This window comes from Mus caroli, unplaced genomic scaffold, assembly GCF_978045245.1.
Source record: "Mus caroli unplaced genomic scaffold, Mus_caroli_1 scaffold_4, whole genome shotgun sequence".
In the NCBI taxonomy this organism is placed as follows: Eukaryota; Metazoa; Chordata; class Mammalia; order Rodentia; family Muridae; genus Mus; species Mus caroli.
Window position 1 is genome coordinate 60,579,413 of NW_028227259.1, and position 23,681 is coordinate 60,603,093.

Genomic DNA, 23,681 nt, shown 5'->3' on the forward strand with positions numbered 1-23,681 from the left:
ATGACACTTTGCACAGTGTTATTCCTGAAGTGTACAAGGGTCATGAGCCTATGCATTTGAGGCTATGCATTTGTATCACCTAGAACAATGAGTGGTGAAGAAACCGTGAAAATTCAAACTGAACTATCAAACTTATGATGTATTCAGTAATAGAGGCATTTAGTGTATAAGCAAGATCATAGATACTCTTATATTTATCTTTTAGAATAATACCAAGTATATGATAATCCACCATTAAAACGTAATCTTTTGGAGAAGAATGTTATTGTTTTCATTGAGTAAAAGCATATATGAATTGAAATGAATTGGCAGCTAAACAGGACTCATGAAATTGAATAAATTATAAGCAAGTACTTGATTATCAGTTTTGTCTAAAGGACGGTGAGCCATGACAACTTACACATACATTTCTTTTTTATATTAGATATTTTCTTCATTTACATTTCAAATGCTATCCCCAAAGCTCCCTATGCCCTCCCCCTGCCCTTCTCCTCAACCCACCCACTCCCTCTTTCTGGCCCTGACATTCCCCTGTACTGGGGTATATGATCTTTGCAAGACCAAGGGCCTCTCCTCCCATTGATCGCCGACCAGGCTATCCTCTGCTACATATGCAACTAGAGACACAGCTCTGGGGTACTGGTTAGTTCATAATGTTGTTCCACCTATAGGGTTGCAGATCCCTTTAGCTCCTTGGGTACTTTCTCTAGCTCCTTCATTAGGGGCCCTGTGTTCCATCCAATAGATGACTGTGAGCATTTCTAAATTTTTCAAAAACATACATTTAAAACATTGAAAACTTGAAACAGTGAAATTCAATAACGTTTATTTCCTTTTATTGAAACCAGATTTTTTTCCATCATAATTATATAGTATTTACTCTTCACTTTCTATATCCCTCTCAGTTCCTCCCTGTGTGCCCTTTCCACTGGGCGCATTCCTGTCTGTCTCTTATTAGGAAACAAACAGGCAAGTCACACATTTTCCTATTTATTTATTTATTTATTTATTTATTTATTTATTTATTCACTTTGAATACTGATTGCACCTCCTCCTACAAGGCTTGCCTTTATCCTTCCTCCCCTCACATCTGAGAATGGAGCGGTCCCACGGAGTACCACCTCTCTTGGAACCTCAAGTCAATGCAGGACTAGGCATATCCTTTCCCACAGAGGCCAGACAAGATAGCCCGGTTAGGGTGGGGAGTAGGATCCATAGGTAGGCAACAGAGTCAGGGTAATCCCACTGAAGTTCTTGGAGGACGTGCATGAAGACTTAGCTGCACATTTACTACCTATGTGCGGGGACTCTGGGTCCAGCTGTTGTATGCTCTTTGGTTGGTGGCTCAAAGCCCCAGGGGTCCAAGTTAGTTGACTCTGTTGGTCTTCTTGTAGAGTTTCTATCTCCTCAGGGTTCCTCAATTCTTCTCCCAAACCTTCCACAAGACTTCCTGAGCTCAGTCTAATATTCGACTGTGTGTATCCATCTGTTTCAGTCAGCTGTTGAGCGGAACCTCTCAGAGAACAATTATGTTAGGCTCTTGTCTGTGAATTCAGGCTAACAGATACACATTTATACCCAGCACTCCAGAGGCAGAGCCAGGAGGATCTCTGAGTTTGAGGGCAGTCTAGTCTACATAGTAAGTACCAGAACAACAGGACTGCAAGGACTATATGGAGGTAAAAAAACCACAAAATGAAAAAAACAAAACAAAACAAAACAACAACAACCAAAACAAGAACAGGCTTCTGAGAGATAATAATGAAATATAATAATATAATAAAAATAATAAGATGAAACACAAAGTAAATATTGGAATGAGACAAAACAGAAGGAAAAGAGTTTAAGAGAAGGCACAGGAAACAGACCCACTTCTTTGTACACTCAGGAATCCCATAAAAACCACTAAACCAGAAGGCATAGTATATATACAAAGGACCTGGTGCAGACCCATGCACCAGGTCTAGATGTTTTAAAATGTTTTTGTTGAGCTGGATCTTCAAATATGAATAAAGACACTACTGAAGAAAATTTTATCAAAATAATTCTCAGATTTGCACATGACAGCACTCCAGTTATCATAATGAAAATTAAACTTGAAGAAGTCATGCATGACATTAAAGAAAATTGATGAAGAACATTTTTAGTTATGTAAAAGGGAATAGTGAGTGCTTTTTTTTCTGGAGTCAATTTTTAGCATCATATTGCTAACATTAATATATAACATTTGAGTTTTCATGTATGTGCATATCTATATCGTAATCTCAAATCTAATTATAATCCAATTTAGAAATAGTAGCTAAGGATTACACCTAAATAGAACAAGGTTTCTAGTATCCTGAAAGTACAATTGTTTTATTAAATTATTTTTATTAATTTTACTGTATAAAATGAAATACTTACAGATTTTTGTTGGCATTAAACTTTGCAATTTATTTATTGGAAGCTAAGGACCCTGATGTACTGTATCTCGGAATTGTAGCAATGCTATTAACCTTTTCCTAAAATCTGAGCTAAAAATAGTAAAATAATCCACAGTTCTTTTGTCTCCTTCACGATTTTTATTAGTATTAAACAAGCTTCAAATGGTATAGAAATGATGATCTTTTTCTTTACATTTCTTCTAAATGGTTTCAGAACTTCAATACTGCATCGTAACTTTATCTAAGGCTTAATAATTGCATGTTTTATTATGCAAAATTCTGCTTATTCCTTTCAAAATTCAAACCTACCAATGTCATCCTCGTGACAACTAGTCTCTAGCAATGTCATCCTCGTGACAACTAGTCTCTAGCATTTTCCCAAGTGACTCACTGTCCGACCACTTAGAAAAGTTCCTAGTCTCTTTCCCTCTCTGGTGGTATTTGTTGTCACTAAAGATAGCTCTTAATCTCACTGTCAAAGAGGATGAAATTGGTCAGTGCAGTCTCTTGACACTTTAGCCCTACCTAGATACAGATACTAGCATTATTTTTTAAGACCTTAAGACAACTGTAGTAAAAATATTACCAAGTCATAAGGCAAAATAATATCCCCAAATACTGTACTGCGTAAATCTGCCCTAACACAAAGAATACACTGGGTAGTTTAACATGTGTCGGTGACCAATTGCTCTGGAGTTCCTGTTAGCCCCAGCACTGAAACAGCTGTTTTCCAATTCTTTCAGGAAATTTATTTTACAGGCTTGATCACCAAAAGGATAAAGAAAGTAATGCTGCTATCTAGAATCTGTAAGACTTTTCTGTGTATCTTTATTTCAGATCTACCAGGCTCTTAGAAAGGATTGAGAGAACTAAATAGAGTACAGGTCTCACAGAGACTAAATCATATCCTTCTCCCACAATATTCAGTATGTCTTCTTACACCCCTCCACATAACTCCAATGATTTTCCCATCAAAAAAACTCACAATGTCTGAGAGAATGCCATAGTTTCTCTGGCATTATGTACCCATACTTTGACTGCAAACTGTTTTTATTTTCAATCCAACTCTTCGTCCTTACTCTGCTCAATATTTAGAAGGAGGCTCAGTATATGTATTAGGAATCACTTTTCTTTTAACACCTTAATCACCTTTGATGCTTTGTTCATAGTTTCCCAGAAACCAGAAAAATAACACCCATGTCCTGTTATTCTCTGAAAGTTCACCAGGGGCTTCCTGTGCTTAACTTTTGAAATTCCACAACAGTCAGTGACAATATTTAACAAATGTGATTCTAGGAACCAAAGTTATATTATTTTTTCTGCAATAAGTGATGTGTTTATATAAAGATAGAGAGAAGGGGAGATATGTTCTATGAAAGTGTGGTGAGGTATGGGGGAAAGGGATGTCCCAGCTGGCTCGTGCCAAGGCATTCCTTCCTCCTGAGGATCCAACCATATGGAGGTGTAGTATAGAATAGAGTTTTTCAGGGCATGGGTAGGGGAGTTAAGAGGGTAGTAGAGGCAGAGAGAGGGGAGGGGAGGGAAGGGGAGGGGAGAGGAGAGGGGAGGAAAGGGGAGAGGAGGAGGAGGAGGAGGAGGAGGAAGAGGAGGAGAGGAGAAAGTAGAGGAGTAGAGGCCGGCCATGAGCACATGGAGAGAGGGCAGAAAGGAATGGGGAAGGGTCGAGGGGACACAGAGGGAGCAAGAAGGGAAGAGCAAGAGAGCAAAGAGGGGGCAAACAGCCCCTTTTAGAGTGGGTCAGGCTTACATGATTTTTGCCAGGTAACTGTGTGGTGGAGCTTAGACAGAATGCTAACAATAAGAGCCGGATTATTGGGCTTTCCCAAACGGTTCTCCATACTACTGTATTCTGTGAGGCCAAGTTCCCAACATTCTCACAAAGCATCCCGAACTCTTTACCGTCAGTGCTTCTTTAAAACAACATCAGCATCTCCTCTGATGTCCTGTATTCATGAAACACAAAACCCATCCCTCGTTCTTGTTGCTATGTGAAATCGTTTATGCCATCCCATTCTTCTTGTTGCCAGTTTTAAGCTAGCTTGTACCAACCCTTTCTTCATGTTGCCATATGAAATCTAGCTTGTATTATTCTTCATGAGTGAAATTTCAACTGGGAATGCCTCATGAATGGCAAGGATTTTTTTTCATTAGGTTGATTCCCTACCCTCCACATATGCCATTTTTATGTCTCTTGTTCGAGAACCTTCTCCATGTCAAAGCTATTTATGAATATTATTTTACATGACTTGGTAAGTTGTGACACACGTTTTCCTCTGTCTTGGTGCTTATGCACTTGCTACAGTTGCTTTCTTATTTCTCACAATGCTATATACATTATAGTAATCCACCCTTTGGTTTTTCCTTAAACCTAAGAAAAGATTTAGTTACTTATAAAAAGCTTTCATATATTAGGGATTTGTATGCAGAAAATAGTCTATTTCACCATGTTAAATGTAACTATTTGGCTGCAAACTCAGAGCATGTGGATTCTATAATTTTTTTTCCTGGCTTGCAAGATTCCCACATTTGATTCATCCAAAGATAAATGCTGATTCTAAAATAATCACTCTGAAGTATTTAAATTTATGAATAAATTGGTTTAATTTAAAATATGTAGGCTTTAATTTTAAAAAAGAATTTAAACTTTCAAATGTTTTGTGTAACATTTTTAAGTTAAATACACAACAGATAAAGGTAAGAAACATCACCAAACTTCCTAAAAAAGGTCATATCCCATCAGATAATTGAGTTTTTAATGAGAAGATATTCTTTTAATTCAACAAGCCTACACGGTACTTAAGCCTCCAGAATTCTGTGATGTTAATATTTTATGATAGCAATTAGTTTCCAGGATTTCTCAATTTACACTCTGACTAATGCTATTGCCTAAGCTTTAGGTGGTTCCTGTTAAACAGACAGGAAGGGTAATCAGAAGTTTGTCTGAGCCCAAGGATGTTGAGAAACGGGAATATTTTGAGATACATTGTCTAAACAGGATCATAGAAAGATGGAAAGGATTACTAAATTCTAAACCTCAAAAGTTTTTCTGATAGCTGCTTTCCTAAACATTGGGATGAAAAGTTGAAAATACGTTTAGAAACAAGAATGCAAACACAGACTTAGACAAATCCTTATCTTTATAGAAAACTTCAACAATGTTGCAGCCCTTTGGTAATAAATACACTAAGAAACATATTTCTGTGAAGAGTCAAACTTTTTATACAAACAAAAATTAACTGTTATTTTTAATTCTTGGGCCATTTATATATCTAGTTTTATATTTCAAATTGCTGTCATAAATGCATTTAAATATGCAAGTTAACTTCTGCAATGTCTAAAATGTCTTTAAATAAACTATTTAAAAGAAACACTTTAGAGAATATTTTGCCTTTGAATATAAACACAAAAAGTCTCAAAGACTTCTTTAAAAACCAAACACAAAATCTTACATGGAACAGGCCTTACACTTCACATGCAGTTTTATTTCATATTCAAATAATTATTAAAATGCAAATAATATAGCCACTTTATTAAGCATTTCTTTTCATTTTTTCTATATAATTTTATTTGCTTAAAATATCATCTGCTGTCACAATTAAAGCATGCATTTAAATATTATTAAACATGAATATTTTTACTAATTTTATTAGTTGGATCTTATAGGGTTTGTGGACTCCTACTAAGTTGAATAGCTTTTTCATTAATATAAGTGAAGGTATTTTGATGCCGATGTTGTGTACCCTTAGAAGCACATAACAAACCAGACCATTTTGTGTTATTATGTAGCAACCAGAGAGTGAGAGCAGGTAGAAATAGAATACTGATAATTGGAAAGAATCTGGGTTAGGGTTTGTTATTAGTCTTGTCCTGTTACTTTTTTCTTTAACTCTGTTTTTAAAAATCTATGCCCATGTTTAACGTCCCTAAGCTACTCTGTTGAGTTAAAATGTTAGAATTGGATGTTACCTTATTTTGTCTAGCAACCAGCAGTATTCTTGGAGAATTATAGTTGCAAGTTTAGGGGTGGTCATCATTCAGAAGACCTTGGTAGACCCCCATGGTGATATATGCCTTTAATCCCAATAATCTGGAGGCAGAGGCAGGCAGATCTCTGAGTTTGAGGTCAGCCCTGTCTATAGAGATTTCCAGAACAGCCAGCGCTACACAATGAAAACCTGTAAGAAAAGAAAGAGGGAAAGAAAGGAAGGAAGAAGGAAGGAAGGAAGGAAGGAAGGAAGGAAGGAAGGAAGGAAGGAAGGAAGGAAGGAAGGAAGGAAGGAAGGACAAAAGAATCAGTTTGCTTACATTTTTTTTTGAGATTTATGTTTCTTAAGGAAGAAAAGTAGAACCTACGCTTTGGAGCTGGTTTTGTTGACAGAGACTTGATGGACACCACGGGGCCGCAGCTGCTCATTTTCCCCTTACATATTTCACCATCTCCCTTCCCCAGGTGTTGCTGCCATCAGTACCTTTCCCCTCCTTCCCTTTCCTCATGGCAAGACGCATGGAAGAAGAGTGCTGTTAAGGCCTCTCCATTAATCAACAGGTATGGCGGTCCTCAGCTGCCCCCCACTGCTGGTCTAGCTATAGCTTTTACACATAGAACACGTGATTATTCACTACACAGAGCTTGGAAGTAAGAAAGGACTGTTGGACCCAGTTTCTCTTTACATTTCCCACCTGTGACACATTGCAATCTTTCTTCCAATTTGTAGAACTTTTCCCCTTGAATGCTGCATATAGAATAATTACTGATACTGTTCTCAAAAAGGTGTTACATCCAACCAGTTGAAGAGAAGTAATCTTGTTTTTATCAGTATGTCACTTTCAGCATTCTCTAAATACTGATACAATAAGTTTAAAAAGATCTCTTAGAGACTGAACCCCCAGCCAAAGAACATACATGGACTGGACCTAGTGCCCTTCCCCCAACACACATCTATATCAGATGTGCAATTCTGAGGGTCCCAAACAGGAGCAGGGGAGATCCCAAAAGCGGTTCCTATGTGTGTAGTATGTTTTTCTCGCTGGTTTGCCTTGTCTGGCCTCAGTGGGAGAGGAAGCACCTAACCCTACAGAGACTTGATGTGTCATGGTGGGCAGCTACTCAGAGGGGGCCTCCACCTTCTTAGAGAAGAATGGGATAGGGGCATGGGTAAAGGGACTGTGGAAAGGGGAGCCAGAAATGGGGGCAGTGATCATAAAATAAAAATTCTTTGTAGATTTTAATTCAGATTTTAGTCTTCCTTGCATTTTAGAAGCATGGAACAAAACAACATATTTTGCAAACCCTATAACTGAGTTATAAAAACTTAGGTGTAAGCCAATTCACACATATCTGGACTTATATCCAAACTGCCAATCTGATGTTAAACACAAAGCATGGTAATTACTTGTGGAAAAACTTTTGTCAACTCATCTGGTGGCCTTTGAGGAAGATTGAAGTGTCTGTTGTGTTCAAGCTATCCCAAGATACCCTTTAATTCAGTGTATTACATTTTGAAAGAACTGGACCCTCAGGGCACAATCTAGCTGAGTCATGACTAATAAAACATGAATTCACAGTGATCTATGGGCAACACCCGTCCTCTTGATTTCCTCTTCCACTGGTGAAACTAGTCTTTCTGGCTCCTGCAGGGGCTTGCTTCAGAGATCCTAAGGCTCCTCATTTTGTCCTGTGACTTTCTCTGGCTCTTTAAGACATGTGACTACAGTACTGCCTTTGGGCTAGGAAGACTGTTGGCAGATGTATTTAAACAAAACTGAGTGTGTCTGTAAGTGCGGTTGTGTGGGAGAACTGTGTGTGCAGTCCTTAGAGCAGATGTATATTAACCGAACAAATCGCTTTTACTTATATATGTTTAGCTTCAGTTCAAAGACAATAAAGAATCTCTCCACGGTATCTAAGTATGTTAAAATGTCATCAAACCTGAAAAGGCAATGAATCCCAGACAAGGTGATTAATCTTTAATTAGTAACATACGGCTTCCTATCAAGTGCTCACTGTTTGATTACACATCAGAAGGCCTCTCACTAATGCTCTGACTATGTTTTATGATTACTGGTTTGGGCCTGAATACAACAAATTTTCCTGCCATCACATCTGACTCAACAGATTGAGTTGCTCATGCCCACAGGTATTTGTGTAGTTGGAGTGTTACATGTGAAGAATATTTCACCAATCCCTGTTTGAAAAACATGCAGTTACAGCCTATTTAGAGGTTCCTGTGTCAGAATTTTGGCCTCCATTTTCTTACAAATTTAACTACATCAATGGATTACTTTTAAATGTGTTGATCTGTGTATAATAGGTGTGAGCCCTGAGGATTGTTGATGTCAAATGTAGCAAGGTCACTAGCAGTGTCTTGAGTGAAATGAATCTTGTGTAGGGTCTGATGCATCCCGTTCCATTTAGATACTCATTCACAGTGACCTCTCAGTTTATAGAGGACAGAGCTTCACATAGCTCTTGATGTGTGCATCTTTAGTGTGCATGTTGAGTGAATGTTTACAGAGCAGTCATTTCCCCTCCCACATAAAGATGAAATTTTATCCTCACTTGCATTTCTATTTCTATATACTACTGCTTCTTTTATAGTCCATATAGCTTGTGGCTTTGTGGTATTATTAATTTCTGAGGTTATTCAATATAATTTTCCCAAAGGAACAATCCATATATTCCTTAAGATTTAAAATATATAATATTTTAAAATGTATACAATTTTCACACATACTAATTCATTATTCATTTCCACAAAATTTACTGAATATAGCAATGGAAAAGAAATCAGCATTCTTATATTCTAAGTATATAAAAAGTTCAAGAAGGGGTTTAATAAATTTGAAAAGTGAAAAATCACAAACATTATACCTCACATTATATGAAAATCAAGAAAGTGCATATCAGCAGTATAAAATTAAATTTATGGATATGTCTCTTTTAAGAAGAGAATAGACCTAAAGTTTAGATTCAAATGCCAAAGCAAGCAGAGAAAAACTTATTGGATAGAAAGAATCAGAGAGTTTAAGAAATGAGGGAAATGTTGCAGGAAAATGCATACTGAACAAACTTTACAATAATATGCAACAATATTGTGTAGTAAAAATCAATGTGACCAGAAAAGAGAACATTATTTATGAGTTGGTGCTTCTTTATTAAAAAGCCTTTATGCTAACATAGCTGGGATAAATTCCTGAGCACACTATGATGCATTAACTTAAGTGTATCATTCTCCTTAATACTTACTTTTGTGGCAACAGTACTTCTCAGTGTGTGATAGGGCCAAATACATTAATTTTGAGCTATGCATTTTCAATGAAAGAGGTGGTTCCAAGAGAACATATTTGAAATAGGACATAATGGAGATGCAACGTCCATTTCAAAATATCCCACCTGACCACAAGTCAAGAAGTCCAAACTGAATCGTTATCAGTTCAGATCTAGAAATCAGTTTGTGTCTTTTTTCTTTCTGTGAACTGGCAGGTACATAGGATACATGAACTTTTATATTTTTGTCTTATTACCCATGGAATTTTTAAAGTGGAGAGGTAGAGATTAAGGGTCAACAAAATCAATGCTAGTAGGTCATGCTTGCATACTCCACATCCCTCTGGAAGACTTTTGGCTGTGTGCATGAGGAATCTCCATGACACAAAATGTAAAGGGGGCTCACTCTATTATCATTTAGTTGTCCACGTTCTTTCTCCCTCCCTTCTTCCTTTCCTACTTCTCAGTCCCTTCACTCCTCACCAGTCCTAGGTAAGGTTGAGCTGAAATCTACCCTTTAACTTGAATCTGTTTATCAGTATTTTCTTTGGGAAAAGGAAAGCTAAGTGCTACTTCTTTTCCAAATGAAAGTATTTTCAGACTTAAATTCAGGTTGATACAATGTGGAAATATCTAAATGTTTATTTATCTCTCTATATTTATTCATTCCTGGATTACATCAGAGCTCTTTAATTTTTCCATTACTTGGTTGCAAATTCTTTTCATGTTCTAGGTATTATAACTTTCCCTTTTATATCAAAACACTTTTTTCATAAAACAAGAAATTCTTGATGGGTCACCCTTTTTTTTACTACTACTTAATGTGTCTGAAGAGTCTAGAAGTTACCTTGATATCTCTTCAGACTTGAAAGGGAAACACAGTTCAGAATGATTCAAGACTTTAAATAGGTTTTCACATAAGTATGTGGGTCTTGACTGTAGGCAATATATAAATAGAATAAATATGGTATAAAGTAGATTTAAGTTTAGAAACAAAAAGCAGTTTGGAAGACCTTATTCTTTATTATAGTGAATCATTACCAAAATTCTAGCTAATTCAGCACTACAAAGATATTATTAAGTTAATGATAATGCCAGTAGAGTAAAAGAAAACACTCTCTGAGTTCAAGTTATTGACTTAACTGACAATATGAGATCATCTGTAACAGTAAATTTCACAGAGGTCAAACTAGAGCAAAACAAGAATAAAAAACTGGGTAAGGCATGTGCTGTCAGAGCTGTACTAATAAAAGCTACTACAAAGTAAATTCTTCACTTATGCACACTCTTGCTTAATGCCAAATTGCTGTCAATGTCCCTTGGCGAGTTCTATTTATGAGCAGATTACAACACACTCTCAGAGGCCCTGCACATCTAACTCTCAGTGAGTGCCGACACAGAATATATGGTCTTCCTGGAGCTGTGAAATTTAATTAATTTGCTGGCAGAGTACAGTTTTCACGCCACATGCCTTTGCCCTGACCCTGCTCGGGACTTCCATCTACAAATATGCTTTATATATTGTAAACCTATATCATCTTAATGAAACTTTTCCACATGGTAATTTCAGTGCTTGACTTAATTTTCTCAAAAGCGCCAGTGCCTACATAAATTCTTTTTTGCTGTAATACTAACTGTCATTTGCTAAGTTGCATGAATATATGCATGTCCCCCTCCAGTTTTTGATATTCAGATCTCAAAGTATTGCCCTTTAGGTATCACATTAAATATAAGATTCTTAGGTAAATTTTAAAACAACAAGAAACCTCTATCTTCTTTGTCTCTCACATCTATTGCAGGTAAATGTCATGTACAATGTATTTAAAATCTCCCACTTAGTACCATAAAGAGCAATATGGACCAAGGATGCTATTGATTAATCATCCCTTCAAATTTTCACCTACTGCATAAGTATAAGTCTCTTGAATGACAACCCCTTCAATATTATTTCTTCTTTTTATAACATACAGAAGTCTAGGGATTTTAGAAATTGGTATTTTGCTCTAGCTGTGCCAATAAATGGACAGAAGTATGATTCGTCATCTGTAAAATGGAGAGGCTAAGCTAGTTAAGAATGACTGTCAGTGAGACAAAGGGTTTTACTTTTATTTCTAAAGCTATATCCTTGAGAGGAATTCTAGAACTTGATTTTACTCCGTGATGTGGAATAGTATGATCATGCAAGAAATTATCTCACTTTGCTACAGTTTTGCTTCAACAATTTTCAAAAAAATTATGAAAAAAAGGAAATAAATTCATTGCTATAATTTTAGATTGTTGCATTTTACTATTGGAAATGTATGTATGCATGAATTACATAAACATGCATTCATATATATGTGTGTGTTAGGTATTTAGATGTGAGTGTTAACAGTCATTGAGAGGGTCTTCTCTGCCTGCCATATGTTAATGGGGAAATTAGAGTCCAGTCCTGGGGTTCTTAATGCAAGAGTTTAAGAAAGAAAAAAATCTAAGGGCCATTTTATTAGAGTTCCAAAGAAAAACCCCAGGACAGGCAAGCTTTAAATCTCAGCAGCTGCCAGGAAAAGGTGGAGAGGGTTAGAGAGAAAATCATCATGCCATTTATAAACAGCCACATGACAGACAAGCAACCACGTGTGGGTGACAAGGACTTTAAGAAAGATAGAAGGTAAAAAAACACCTTAAACTCTGGACAAATGTAGAAATAAAGAGAGAAAAGAGAAAAGAAAGGAAAGAAATAGGAGTTTCTGCTTTAGGACCCAGAAATGTTGGTACACCTAACAGAAACCTGTGGAGAAATGTAACAACTGCCCAGTGAGCAAGGAATTCTGGGAAGATAAACTGTTTTTTCTAAGTAAATAAATTTCCAGGTAAATATCTTTAATATGGCTTATAGCAATTGAGAATCCTGAGGGTTGGTCCCTTTGGCAGGGGAATTGACTAGCTGCAGTCAATTAACACTTATTGAAGGAAACTATCCTGTGGCTCCACCAGAAATAGAGTCCATTCTTTTGAAGAGAGTGAGATAGATTTTGCTTAATGGACATATAATGGAACTCGTGTGTGTGTGTGTGTGTGTGTGTGTGTGTGTGTGTGTGTGTGCAGAGACACTAGGATTTTTAGAACTTTAGTAGAGACAGATGAGAGAGTGATCTCAAGCTTTGTTGTCTCTTCGTTCTAGAAACAAATGACTGCATGATCACATGAGAGAAAATGTCTCTCCATGGAAATATAAAATATAGTACTTGCTTTTATAAATGCTCATTGAAAACTGATCTGTATAGTCAGTTGTTGATGGTCTGTACCTGAACTCCAGCACTCAGGGGCATAGTCAGAGGGATCTCTGAGTTTGAGGCCAGCCTGATCTACAGGGTAAGCTCCAAGACACCAGGGCTACACACTGTAACCATGTCTTGAAAACAAAGCAAAAATAAAGAAAAATCAGAAGGAAAGGAGAGAGAGAGAGAGAGAGAGAGAGAGAGAGAGAGAGAGAGAGAGAGAGAGAGAGAGAGAGAAACTGGTCCATAAAATAAACTCTATTGTTAATTTTACATCAATGAAGATGTTAATCTCTAAGTTGCATACCAATTTCTATTTCAATTATTAACATTCATAAGATAGAAAGTTAGACATAATGAACTCTACTGTTAATGCCGTTTATCACCAGTCACATGGCAAACAATAGCCACATCCTGGGGAAAAACAGGCTTTAAAGAAAATGGAAAACAACCCTACAGAAAGACATGATACCAGCTATAACTCTTTACTGTCATTTGGTGACTTGATTCTCAATTTTTCCATTGGGGCCTATTATTATAAATTGTAATATCTCAAAGAAGAAGTTGACTCCTTGGAGAACTCTACAATATCCAGAGACATTTGTACTCAGATCTGTCACTGGAACTAGAAAGCTGATAATTTCTTTGTGTGGACCTACTGCTCACCTTGTTACCTGTGGTCTAGATGCTGTTTATCTGCTGTAATATGAATGATAATAGCATTGCTTTAAATGACTTATGAAAGTAATTTGCTTGATTATATTCTAGCCATTAAGGTACAAAATATAAAGTCTTTGCAGAGAGTCTTATACTACTTTTCCTGGAGGAGATTATGAAAAAGTTGGTGAAAACTAGCTGAGGGAGGAAAAGAATGCAAGAATGCAAGGAAAAGGAAGGAAGGAAGGAAGAAAAGGAAGGATGGAAGAAAAGAAGAAAGGAAAGAAGGAATGTAGGAAGGAAGGAAAGAAAGAAGAAAGGAAGAAGAGGGAGGGAGGGAAGGCAGGAAGGCAAGTAGAAAGAATGATATTGCAAATCCATTAGCCAGTGAGAGAAGTGTTAGCAAATATCCTAAATCTTTGTTATTGAAAATATTGCAGTAGGACGCTAGAAGTACAGATCTTACTTTTCAGCTGAAGCATTCTTTTGCATGAATGTACTGCATAGCATCATAGCTTGTGTCACCGAGATGAAATAGAAAAGCAGATAAACATTTCTGTACACAAGCAAAACACCACTGCATGGCATGGCCTGCTGCTTTTCTGGAAGAACATGGACGATGGTCGGCTGTTTGCAAAGTTTGAAAAAAAAAAACCCGAAAATTATTTGTAATCTCCATTCAACTTCTTTTATAGAAGTGAAACTTGTAAGGAGAAAAAAAGGGGGTAGTTCAACCTAGAATCATGAGCTGCCTAAGGAGAGCTTGCCACCACCACTCCTTCCCTCTGGACACGTTGCAACGCAGTGCCCTTCTCTTTGAGTTTATAACAAACAAAACAGAGACAGTCGCTGAAGATTCCCAGATAAACATTAAGCAGACATAACCATCATTATTTGTGCTTGTCTGTCCCTCTAATCAGCACAGCAGACATCAACCAAACAAACAGAACGTCTTATAAAGAAAACTCTTAGCACAGATACATTAGCTGATGGCAGTAGGATATCAGTTAATTGAAGGGGATGGCGGATGCTCTTAGATGAGAAGACTGCATATTGTTCAGGGGTTTAATGCTTTGCATTCTTTCTTGGATATACTAGCTAAAAAGCCAGTGAGTTGAAGTAATGAAGTAAATGGTATATATATATTTCCCCAAAGCAACAAAGAAATAAAGAAATGGGGACTAAAGCTTGGTATCCTATGAAAATTCAACAAAAAAGACAAAAAAAAAAGTTCAATCCAGCTCTATATTTATAAATATAAATAAAGGGCAATAGTTTTGTGAGGGTGGTTTACATTACATTTTTATTCCAATAATGAATCCAAGGGCATTTCTTTATATTTTAATTGGTTATCAAATAAAAAAGTTTGTATTTGGTATGTCTTTAAATATATGAATTAAACAGGTTTTGCCTCTGTTGTATATAATAAGGTGTCTTTTTTAGCACACTGAAATTCTAGTTTCTCATATAAATGAAAACCAAGATAAATTTAAGCTCCTTCTGCCCACTGAGGTGGATAATTCTGTGTTAGCTTCAGGGTGAGCAAGAGAAAGGAGGGCTCAAAAATTAAGGATATGTATTGAGTCACTTAAAATTAAAATTCTGACTATCTCTCAGAAATTGAAGACAGGAAACGAGTATTTTTTGTGTGAGAGGACAGAGAGCAGAAGATAGAATAAAGCCAGGCAGAACAAGTGGCATATTCTTGCAAAGAGCAATGAAAAAAAAAAAAAGGAAGCTTCAATGATTTTAATGGAGTTTGTTTAATGCTGTTAGGTAGCCTTGCTTGTATTTTACAGAATAAGGCAAGCAGGTAAAGTGGAAGCAGAAAATTAGGAGTCCCGAGGGTGAAAGAAAAAGCCAAGGTGTCTCTCATGATAAATTGAATTGATACAGTCAGACTGAAATAGGCAGCATAGCAATTGAATATTGTCTGTCCATACATTGTATCAACTACATATCAAATGAATCTGTGCACTGCCTTTGACGTTGGCTGAAGAGTAACAATACAATAGGATTCCATGGAAAACACCCATGTGTGTTTGTGTATGTTTACAACCTTTACAAACTTTAAAGGGAAACTCAGAAAATAAAAAGTGTAATGTTTTGCAATATTGTGTTTAATGAGTCCATTTTAGTTTTGGGAAGAGTATAGTGTTTATAAAATAAATTATACTTTTCTTTTTTTGGCAATATTTTGACAAAATGAATTGGTTGATCATGGATTGGGAAATGGTTCATAAGTTAAATTTTCAATTTTTGGACATCATAATATATTTAAAGGTTATAATGCTTATTCTTTCTATTTCTCAGAGATTTTTAAAATCATCCCTAATCTAACTAAGAAAAAGTAAATCCTATATTTTTATACTAATAACTAACTTTTTGGAAGTTCTCATTAGAATGTGCAGAGTTCAAATTCATTCATTACTAAAGAATAATTAAATTAAATATTTAAGTGATGAAACCTAAAAGAAACATAACTAATGTACAATAAGGTATGCTTTATACATAACTATATTTTCTTCTACCTTTAATAGTAGTACATATAAAACAGTAGGAAAGTACACTTTAAAGAGCAACTTCAAGACTCTGTGACCTTTTGTGGTAATAAAAGAAGGCATTTTCTTGAATTTATTGCATGAATCTCAAAGCACTAGATTACCCAAACAAGGTGGTTCCAAACTGAAGTACTGAGTCATGTGTAATGCATACTAGGACTGCACTTATAAGTTAATATACATTTAGCTTTTACTTTCAATTAAATTTTATTTATGAGATTTCTAATGATGAACTTTTTTTTTTTGAAATCTGGTCATAAATTGAGGGCCACTTAAAGGAGCATTTTAATGAAATGATGTCCTTTCTCTTAAAGGCAAGTGTTTATTCTAAATACCAATGGGTGTTCAAAGTGGTATGTGCTAAGGGAATATGTAATATCCATCTCATCATTACTCACCAAAATGATTAATTATTTTCTGAGCTTTCCTGAATGTTACTGTCAGGGTTGGAAATTATGTTGTCTTATGTGATGAATTAAATTTTTTTTTAGGAAGAAGTAGAATTAGAAGTTATTTATTTATTTAGTTATTTTTCTGAGTATTTTTAGGAAGAGAATAACAACCAACCCTCAGCAATTGTTAGACTACCTAACTTCCCATGATCAAGTTACATAGAATCACCACTCCAGCAGTTGCATCAAACATTACCAGTTCCAAACTGAAGTACTGAGTCATGTGTAATGCATACTAGCATTGCACTTATAAATTCATATGCATTTAGCTTTTACTTTCAATTAAAATTTATTTATGAGATTTCTAATGATAAACTGTTTTTTTTTTGAAATTTGTTCATAGATAGATAATCTAACCACTCAGTGATACCTTCACTGCCTTAAAAGTGGAATAAAGAGTAGCCCACATTAACCTTCCAATAATTCCTGCACACATTGTTGAAGTTCAAAAAGGAGGCATATTTCCCATAATAACCTAAAAATCATAATCCCCAAATACATCTTAGATATGTTGCTTCTAAGGAGAATGGGCATAGGGATTAGATGCAATAGAAATTAGATATTCAAAATGAAGTTATAAACTCATGGATCATGAAGGCATTTGGGGAAATAATTGTAGAATTTATTTATGTTAAATAACACACTCACCGTGGTATCACACATGATTGTTTATTTTCATCAAATAAGATGAGGGAAAAACAGAAAATATGAAGTCTCAAAAATTTTGGACGTATAGACAAAAAAGGAAAATATATAAACTTGTAACTTTAAGAGAAAATATTAATAGAATCTCTCACATATCAGTTAATCAAAATGTCTTTGTTCCTTTCCATCTAATTTTCTGTGTTAAATTTTTCTTGGACATGATTAATGCAAGTCAGACTTATTCACTATCCACATGAAACTCAATTTAAGTTGTATAATTTAATTTCATATAGAAAATAAAACCAGGGCCAAATGAGACAGAAAAATATTATTTTTTAAAAAAATAAAATTATTTGATATTGAAAACAAAATAAACTTATTTACCTTTTATTTAAATATAGAATTAAAATATTAAGTTTCAATCAATTAAGTAATCAATGTGAATGCAACATGTAACCTAAAAAAAAAAAAGGAACACAAACTATTTCTCGACATTTTTACTCATATCTTGACATTTAGCATTTGTTGATCAACAGGTGTCCAAATTTCTCTTATTTCAACAGATATTCTCTTACATAATTAATACTGTTGGGTCTCATTTCTTACATGGGAACATTTCATAAAATACTGTGTTGCTGACAATTCTCTTTTAAAGTAATGAGTTTCACTCATATTAACTTCATAAAATCATTTAAATAGGCTTACAAAAGTACCATGGAACACTGGCAACTTAAAGCTCAAAGCATTTAAAATTCCAGAAGGGAAAAATCTGTTTTACAAATCTTATTCATGATGTTCTCTCAAGTTAATCAACCTTTGTTATCATCAAATATTTGACCTGCAGGTTATATAAAAAGCTGCAATGTGTGTATTTGAATATCTATGTATACATGCAAGTATATGTACATACATACAATTGTTCCTAACTGAAAGTAGAGAGAAAATCTGGTAAACATTTTAGATTCATGAACTATATTTACATCTAACACGTTAGCAACAATCTTGAATTCATATTAATGTTTATTTTGATATTTTGTCCAGTTTGTCTCTACTTTGGAGGAATTGGAAAGAGCTTGGCTAGGCTACCACCAGGAATAGAACACATTATGATACCAGCACAGTCCAAGTAAGCCACACCTAGTCCTACAATTTTTTCATGTATCTGTACTTGACAGGACAGGAACATAGCAACTAATTTCAGGGCAAAAGCAGAAAGGACAGGCACTGTTCAAGTCCTGGGGTACTACTGAGTCCCTCATGGACCACAAAACTAAGTGACTGTTAACTAATTGTGTTTGGGACATGAGTCTACTTCATTAAAAATAATGCATCTACTGATTAAAACTATGTATTTGTCTTAAAACTTTTGAGTTTCTTGTTTGTTTTGGAATCTGGTGGTATTAAAAACTCTTGCAGCACACTCTCAGATTGTCTGGATCTTGCAACCTTTCTGCCTCTTGTTCTTCAATATTCTCTGAGGCTCAGCAGAAGTTGTTTTGTAGATCCATCAGTTGGGACTGCATTCCATAGCTTTACATTTTGATTGGCTGTGGTAATTATTTTGTTTGAGTGTTTATTTTACTTTAACTCATGTTTATGCTATTTTTCTACAAAGGTTTGGATCCTGATTTTAAATCTGTAAGACACGTACCTATATTAACTAGTTCACATCTTATTATGTTCAGTTCACTAATGGTTCATTTTAGTTGTTTTATATCAAACATGATTTTCAAAATTTCTTCTTTTGTTATCAGTAGTTTTTAAAATATAATCATTTTTATTTTAAGTGTATACAATTTACAGAGAATAATGAAATATAAGTATATTCTTTGATGAATATATATGTCTATGTCAGCCAATTTTAATTTAAAACTGGGAGATGAATTAGTTTTGTATCAACCAAATCATGGAAACATATTAATTAAATAATCTTTATTTTCACAACCATAACTATATATCTATTTTAAGTTAATGGCTAATTATGTAGAACATGAATTTGATTCTTTCACTTTCCTGCAAATTGCAGTGAATCATTAATATTAAAAAATTGCTTTATGTTTGTTTGAACAGATTATTAAAATACTCTTCAGGCCTCTTCTTCTTTTTTTCTAAATCTGTTCTCTTCAGAGATTACAGATGAGATGTAAAATTATTTGTTCATGGAATTCTAAGCATTCAGTTCTCAGGACAAGTGCAGCCTAGAGAGGCTGAAGTTCTAAAAGAGTTAAAGTAGACGATATATAAAGGAGGGCAGGAGAGGGCATATATTGGGATAAAGATTTAGTGATAGAACACCTAGCTTGCTCAAGCAAGATAAAAATATATAACGAAGGGGTTGTAAAAAGAAAGAAAGAGATGGAGGAGAAGGCAAAGCAAAGAGAAGAAAAGTTTTCCTAAATTTGTAAGTGTTCCTGGTCAAATTATTACAGATAAATTACTTTCTATAGCTGGTTGGGATGACCAGTTTCATCTAAAAGTATTTCTCCAGCTGAAAATGTTTCCTGTCCTGGAATTTTTTCATGCTAATTAATCTACAGCACGTACAACATGATTTACGTACCTATCTTGCCCTCATTAAACACAGTCTGCTCTTTCTGACCACTAACATGATAACTCAACAGCCTTCCCAAACAGTAGCTGTTTAAAATCAAAGGATTTTCATTGTGGATCACTGACTGCGACTGGCTAGACCTAAGGGATGAGAGACACTCTACAGGTAATTGTAAAACCTTACTCTACAATCAGAATATATTCTTGCAAAGCCTAAATTACATCTCAGTCTTTCAAACTTGGAGGCTCACATACTTGAATGTTTCCAGTAAATTACAAAGGACATTACACTGTCACCTTCCATAAAAGTGTTCAGGATAAAAACACATCCCTTTGATTTGTCTGATTACTCATCAAAGATAATTTTCATTGTTTTGTGGGCAGGATTTGGTATCCATGAATTGTTCTGTGGAAGATTTAATGTGTTGCCTCTAAAATGTGAAGTAGCAGTTTTTATGAAAAAGGGAAAGTTTAGTATACATTTATTGCTACATTTAGGTAGCAATAAATAGAAATACATTTAAGATGTTCTCTTTTCTTTGTGCTTTGTTGAAGGGAATGGTACATGAATGGAGTAAGCAAGCATTTTTTCTTGTTTGTTCCCAATTATAAAGGGAAATTATAAGTAGACCAACACATCCAGACTCATCAACATGAGTCGAGAGGCTCCACCTCCTAGTTGTTAGTTAACAACTGTTTTACATAATTCATCAATTTGGGCACAGCAGCTCCATTTTGTCAATGGTTAGGAGTTGACTATGTTAAGATTTTGTTTTGCTATAAGCAGGGAAGTCAAGTTACCTTGAAAAATGCATCAAAGTATTGTTAAAGTAGAAATGAAAATTTAAATATCAAAACTATTTCAAGGACAAAATCCTATTATTCTTGTGAGAGAATCTTATTCAGTGAGCAGAACATCAAAATAAAAATGAGGGATGTCCATTTATACCCTTCTTAGGAAATGAATTAGAGGATACAGTAGAATCTCTGCCTCTATTTCCATGTTGCAAAAATCTGGAGTCGTGCTAAAGCTCTTAGTTTCCCATTGAGGTTTAAAGATTTCCTCCTACGTACTAATGTTTAAACAATTAGGCAACGAAAGCAGGCATGTTGGCACAGGCCTTTCATGACAAGTATGAATGAAACAGGTAGATCTCTGAGTTTGAGGCCAGCCTGGTCTACTAAGTAAGTTTCAGGACAACCAGAGCTACACAAAAAACCCTGTCTTGAAAAATCAAAAATAAATGAAATAAATACATAAAATAGAAATTAGGCAATATTAATACAATATAGACATTCAATATAAATAAAAACAATTTACTCTGAAATTATCTTAATTTAAAAGGTGGTTTCAGTTCATATAAAGATCGTGGCTGACATGATGACAAGCAAAATGACAGGATGGGAAAGCAGTGACTGGCTCTGACAAAAGGAAGGAAAAACCCGTTGTAAACACAATTGATTTTTATCCTCTTGGTTTTTCACTATGTGTGAATTGTAATTTCAGATCGTACTTTGGAAACTAATCGTGAAAGAGCCTGATAGCTTGTTGCAGACATTTACTCAAATTGGGACAAATAGGACTTCCGGCCTATCAAGAATCAAGCAATTCTTACTGTTGACAGTGTTCTTTCAAAAGGATAGCCTGAATATTATATCTTCCCGACTTTGCTCTCGCTTCTTAAAATTATAGCTTATGCCTTTGAATGAAAACTATACAGACTGTAATGGGAGGAAAAAACCCACACAATTGTGTGTATTTTTAGCAGGAGTAAACAGTGAGTTTTAGAGAGAAAACAGTGCAGTAAAGTGTCACAAACCCTACAACTCTTCTTATATATTCCAATTCCTTTTGGTACTTTATTCCTATGATATACTCTTCCAATATATACTCTTTATTTCACTATATATTTTATGTAATTTATCATCAGAATATTCTCCATGTAGTTTTTTCTTTTTTTTATTAGATATTTTTTTTCATTTACATTTCACATGCTATCTCCAAAGCCCCTATACCTTCCTGCCGCCCTGCTCCCCAACCCACCCACTCCTGCTTCCTAGCCCTGGCATTCCCTTGTACTGGGGCATATGATCTTCGCAAGACCAAGGGCCTCTCCTCCCACTGATTGCCAACTAGGCCAACCTCTGCTACATATGCAACTATAGACTCAACTATGGGGACACTGGTTAGGAACTAACCAGTACCTTCCATATATTTTTAACTAATACATGTAGTTCTTAGATTTTTGCTGGAAATGCTCCCCCTAAAAACCAAATAAGTAGATAAATATAATTCTGACTATAGTATCTACTGTTCGTTCTTGAAAATATTGATTACATTTATTGTTCAAACATGTTTTAGATGAAACTTGTGCACCAGTTACTGTTTAATGTCCAGGCACTTGGAAAAATGTTAAGCATGTGTTGTTTTTATCTGACTACAAACTCAGGGCTCATAGGGAAAACATACATCTTGATAACAAAAGAATTTATTATGGATGAAAACACAAGTTACTGTAAGGGAAGACATAAAGGGGAGGATGGATGGAGAAGGAGAGGAGGGAAGTAAGATTCTCCCAGCTCACGCTCAGGTCAGGGGAATTCCAGCAAGGACAGCATGTGAACAGACATGTGCTGCTCTTCTGATGCATCCTAATAAAGAAGGATCTTGTGACCACGGTTTCTCATCCCCCATCTTCTACACACACTATTGTCCATGACTATATTTTCCACAAAGAAAAATCCTTTGACTTAAGACCAACAAAGTTAAATTCCCTTTGCAGTAGTTTAGTATCTAGCCTTAACAAAGTACCAGGTTTTGTTAGCAGGCTTCTATGTGAACAAGAGCATCTCCTTCAATTGTTTCTTGTAGAAGTTTGACCCCCAGAAACTGATAGGGACACTGTTTGGTAGCAAGCAGTTAATGTAAGTTCCTCAAGCTACCCTATGCATGCATGCCTTTGTGTTTCCTCTATGGTTTTTTTTGTTGTTGTTGTTATTGTTGTTGACTAAATTCAATTAATTAATTAATTACAGCCTGATCTCTGCCCCCCCTCCCGGTGACCACATCACAGAATCTTTCTCCCCACCCCCATCCATTTTGCTTATGAATCCCCCCTCCCTGTATTGCCCCACCCTGGCACATCTAGTCTCTCCAAGGCTAGGCACTTCCTCTCCCACTGTGGCCAGACAAGGCGGTCCAGTTATGAGAATGTGTTCCACAGACAGCTTTAGGGTAACTCCCACTCCAGTTGTTGGCAGACCCACATGAAGACTAAGCTGCACATTTGCTAAATATGTGCCTACGTCCAGCCTATTTATGCTTTTTGGTTGTTGGTTCAGTCTCTGAGAGCCCCCAAGGGTCCAGGTTAGTTGACACTCTTGGTCTTCCTGTGGAGTTCCTATCCCCCACCGTCCCCTCAATCCTTCAGACAATTCTTCAATAAGAGTCCTAGGGGATACAGAGACAATGTTTGGAGCAGAAACTGAAGGAAATGCCATCCAGCAACTGTCCCACTTGGGGATCCATCCAATATACCAAACCCAGACACTATTGTGGATATCAACAAGTGCTTGCTGACAGAAGCCTGATATAGCTCTCTCTTGACAGGTTCTGCCAGTGCCTGACAAATACAGAAGGAGATGCTCACAGCCATCCATTGGACTGAGCACAGGGTCTCCAGTTGAGAAACTAGAGAAAGGACCCAAGGAAGTGAAGGGGTTTGAAGCTCCATAAGAGGAACAACAATATGAACCAACCAGTACCCCCAGAGCTCCCAAGGACTAAACTACCAACCAAAGAGTACACATGGAGGGACCTATGGCTCCAGCCGCATATGTAGCAG

The 23,681-nt window shown here is 35.8% G+C and overlaps 1 protein-coding gene across 5 annotated transcripts in view; it reads left to right on the forward strand.

The window, feature by feature from the left end:
• Pcdh7 (protocadherin 7) overlaps positions 1–23,681 on the forward strand; it is a 407,729-nt gene that overhangs the window by 216,575 nt on the left and 167,473 nt on the right. For 2 of the 5 annotated variants that reach the window (XM_021163003.3, XM_029477353.2), the window contains exon 3: positions 6,895–6,990. The exons of the other annotated variants lie outside the window; for them this stretch is intronic. In XM_021163003.3, coding sequence (XP_021018662.1) covers positions 6,895–6,983 — 89 coding nt within the window. In that variant the 3' untranslated portion in view covers positions 6,984–6,990. The remainder of the gene's footprint in view (positions 1–6,894; positions 6,991–23,681) is intronic. 5 annotated transcript variants of the gene reach the window in all.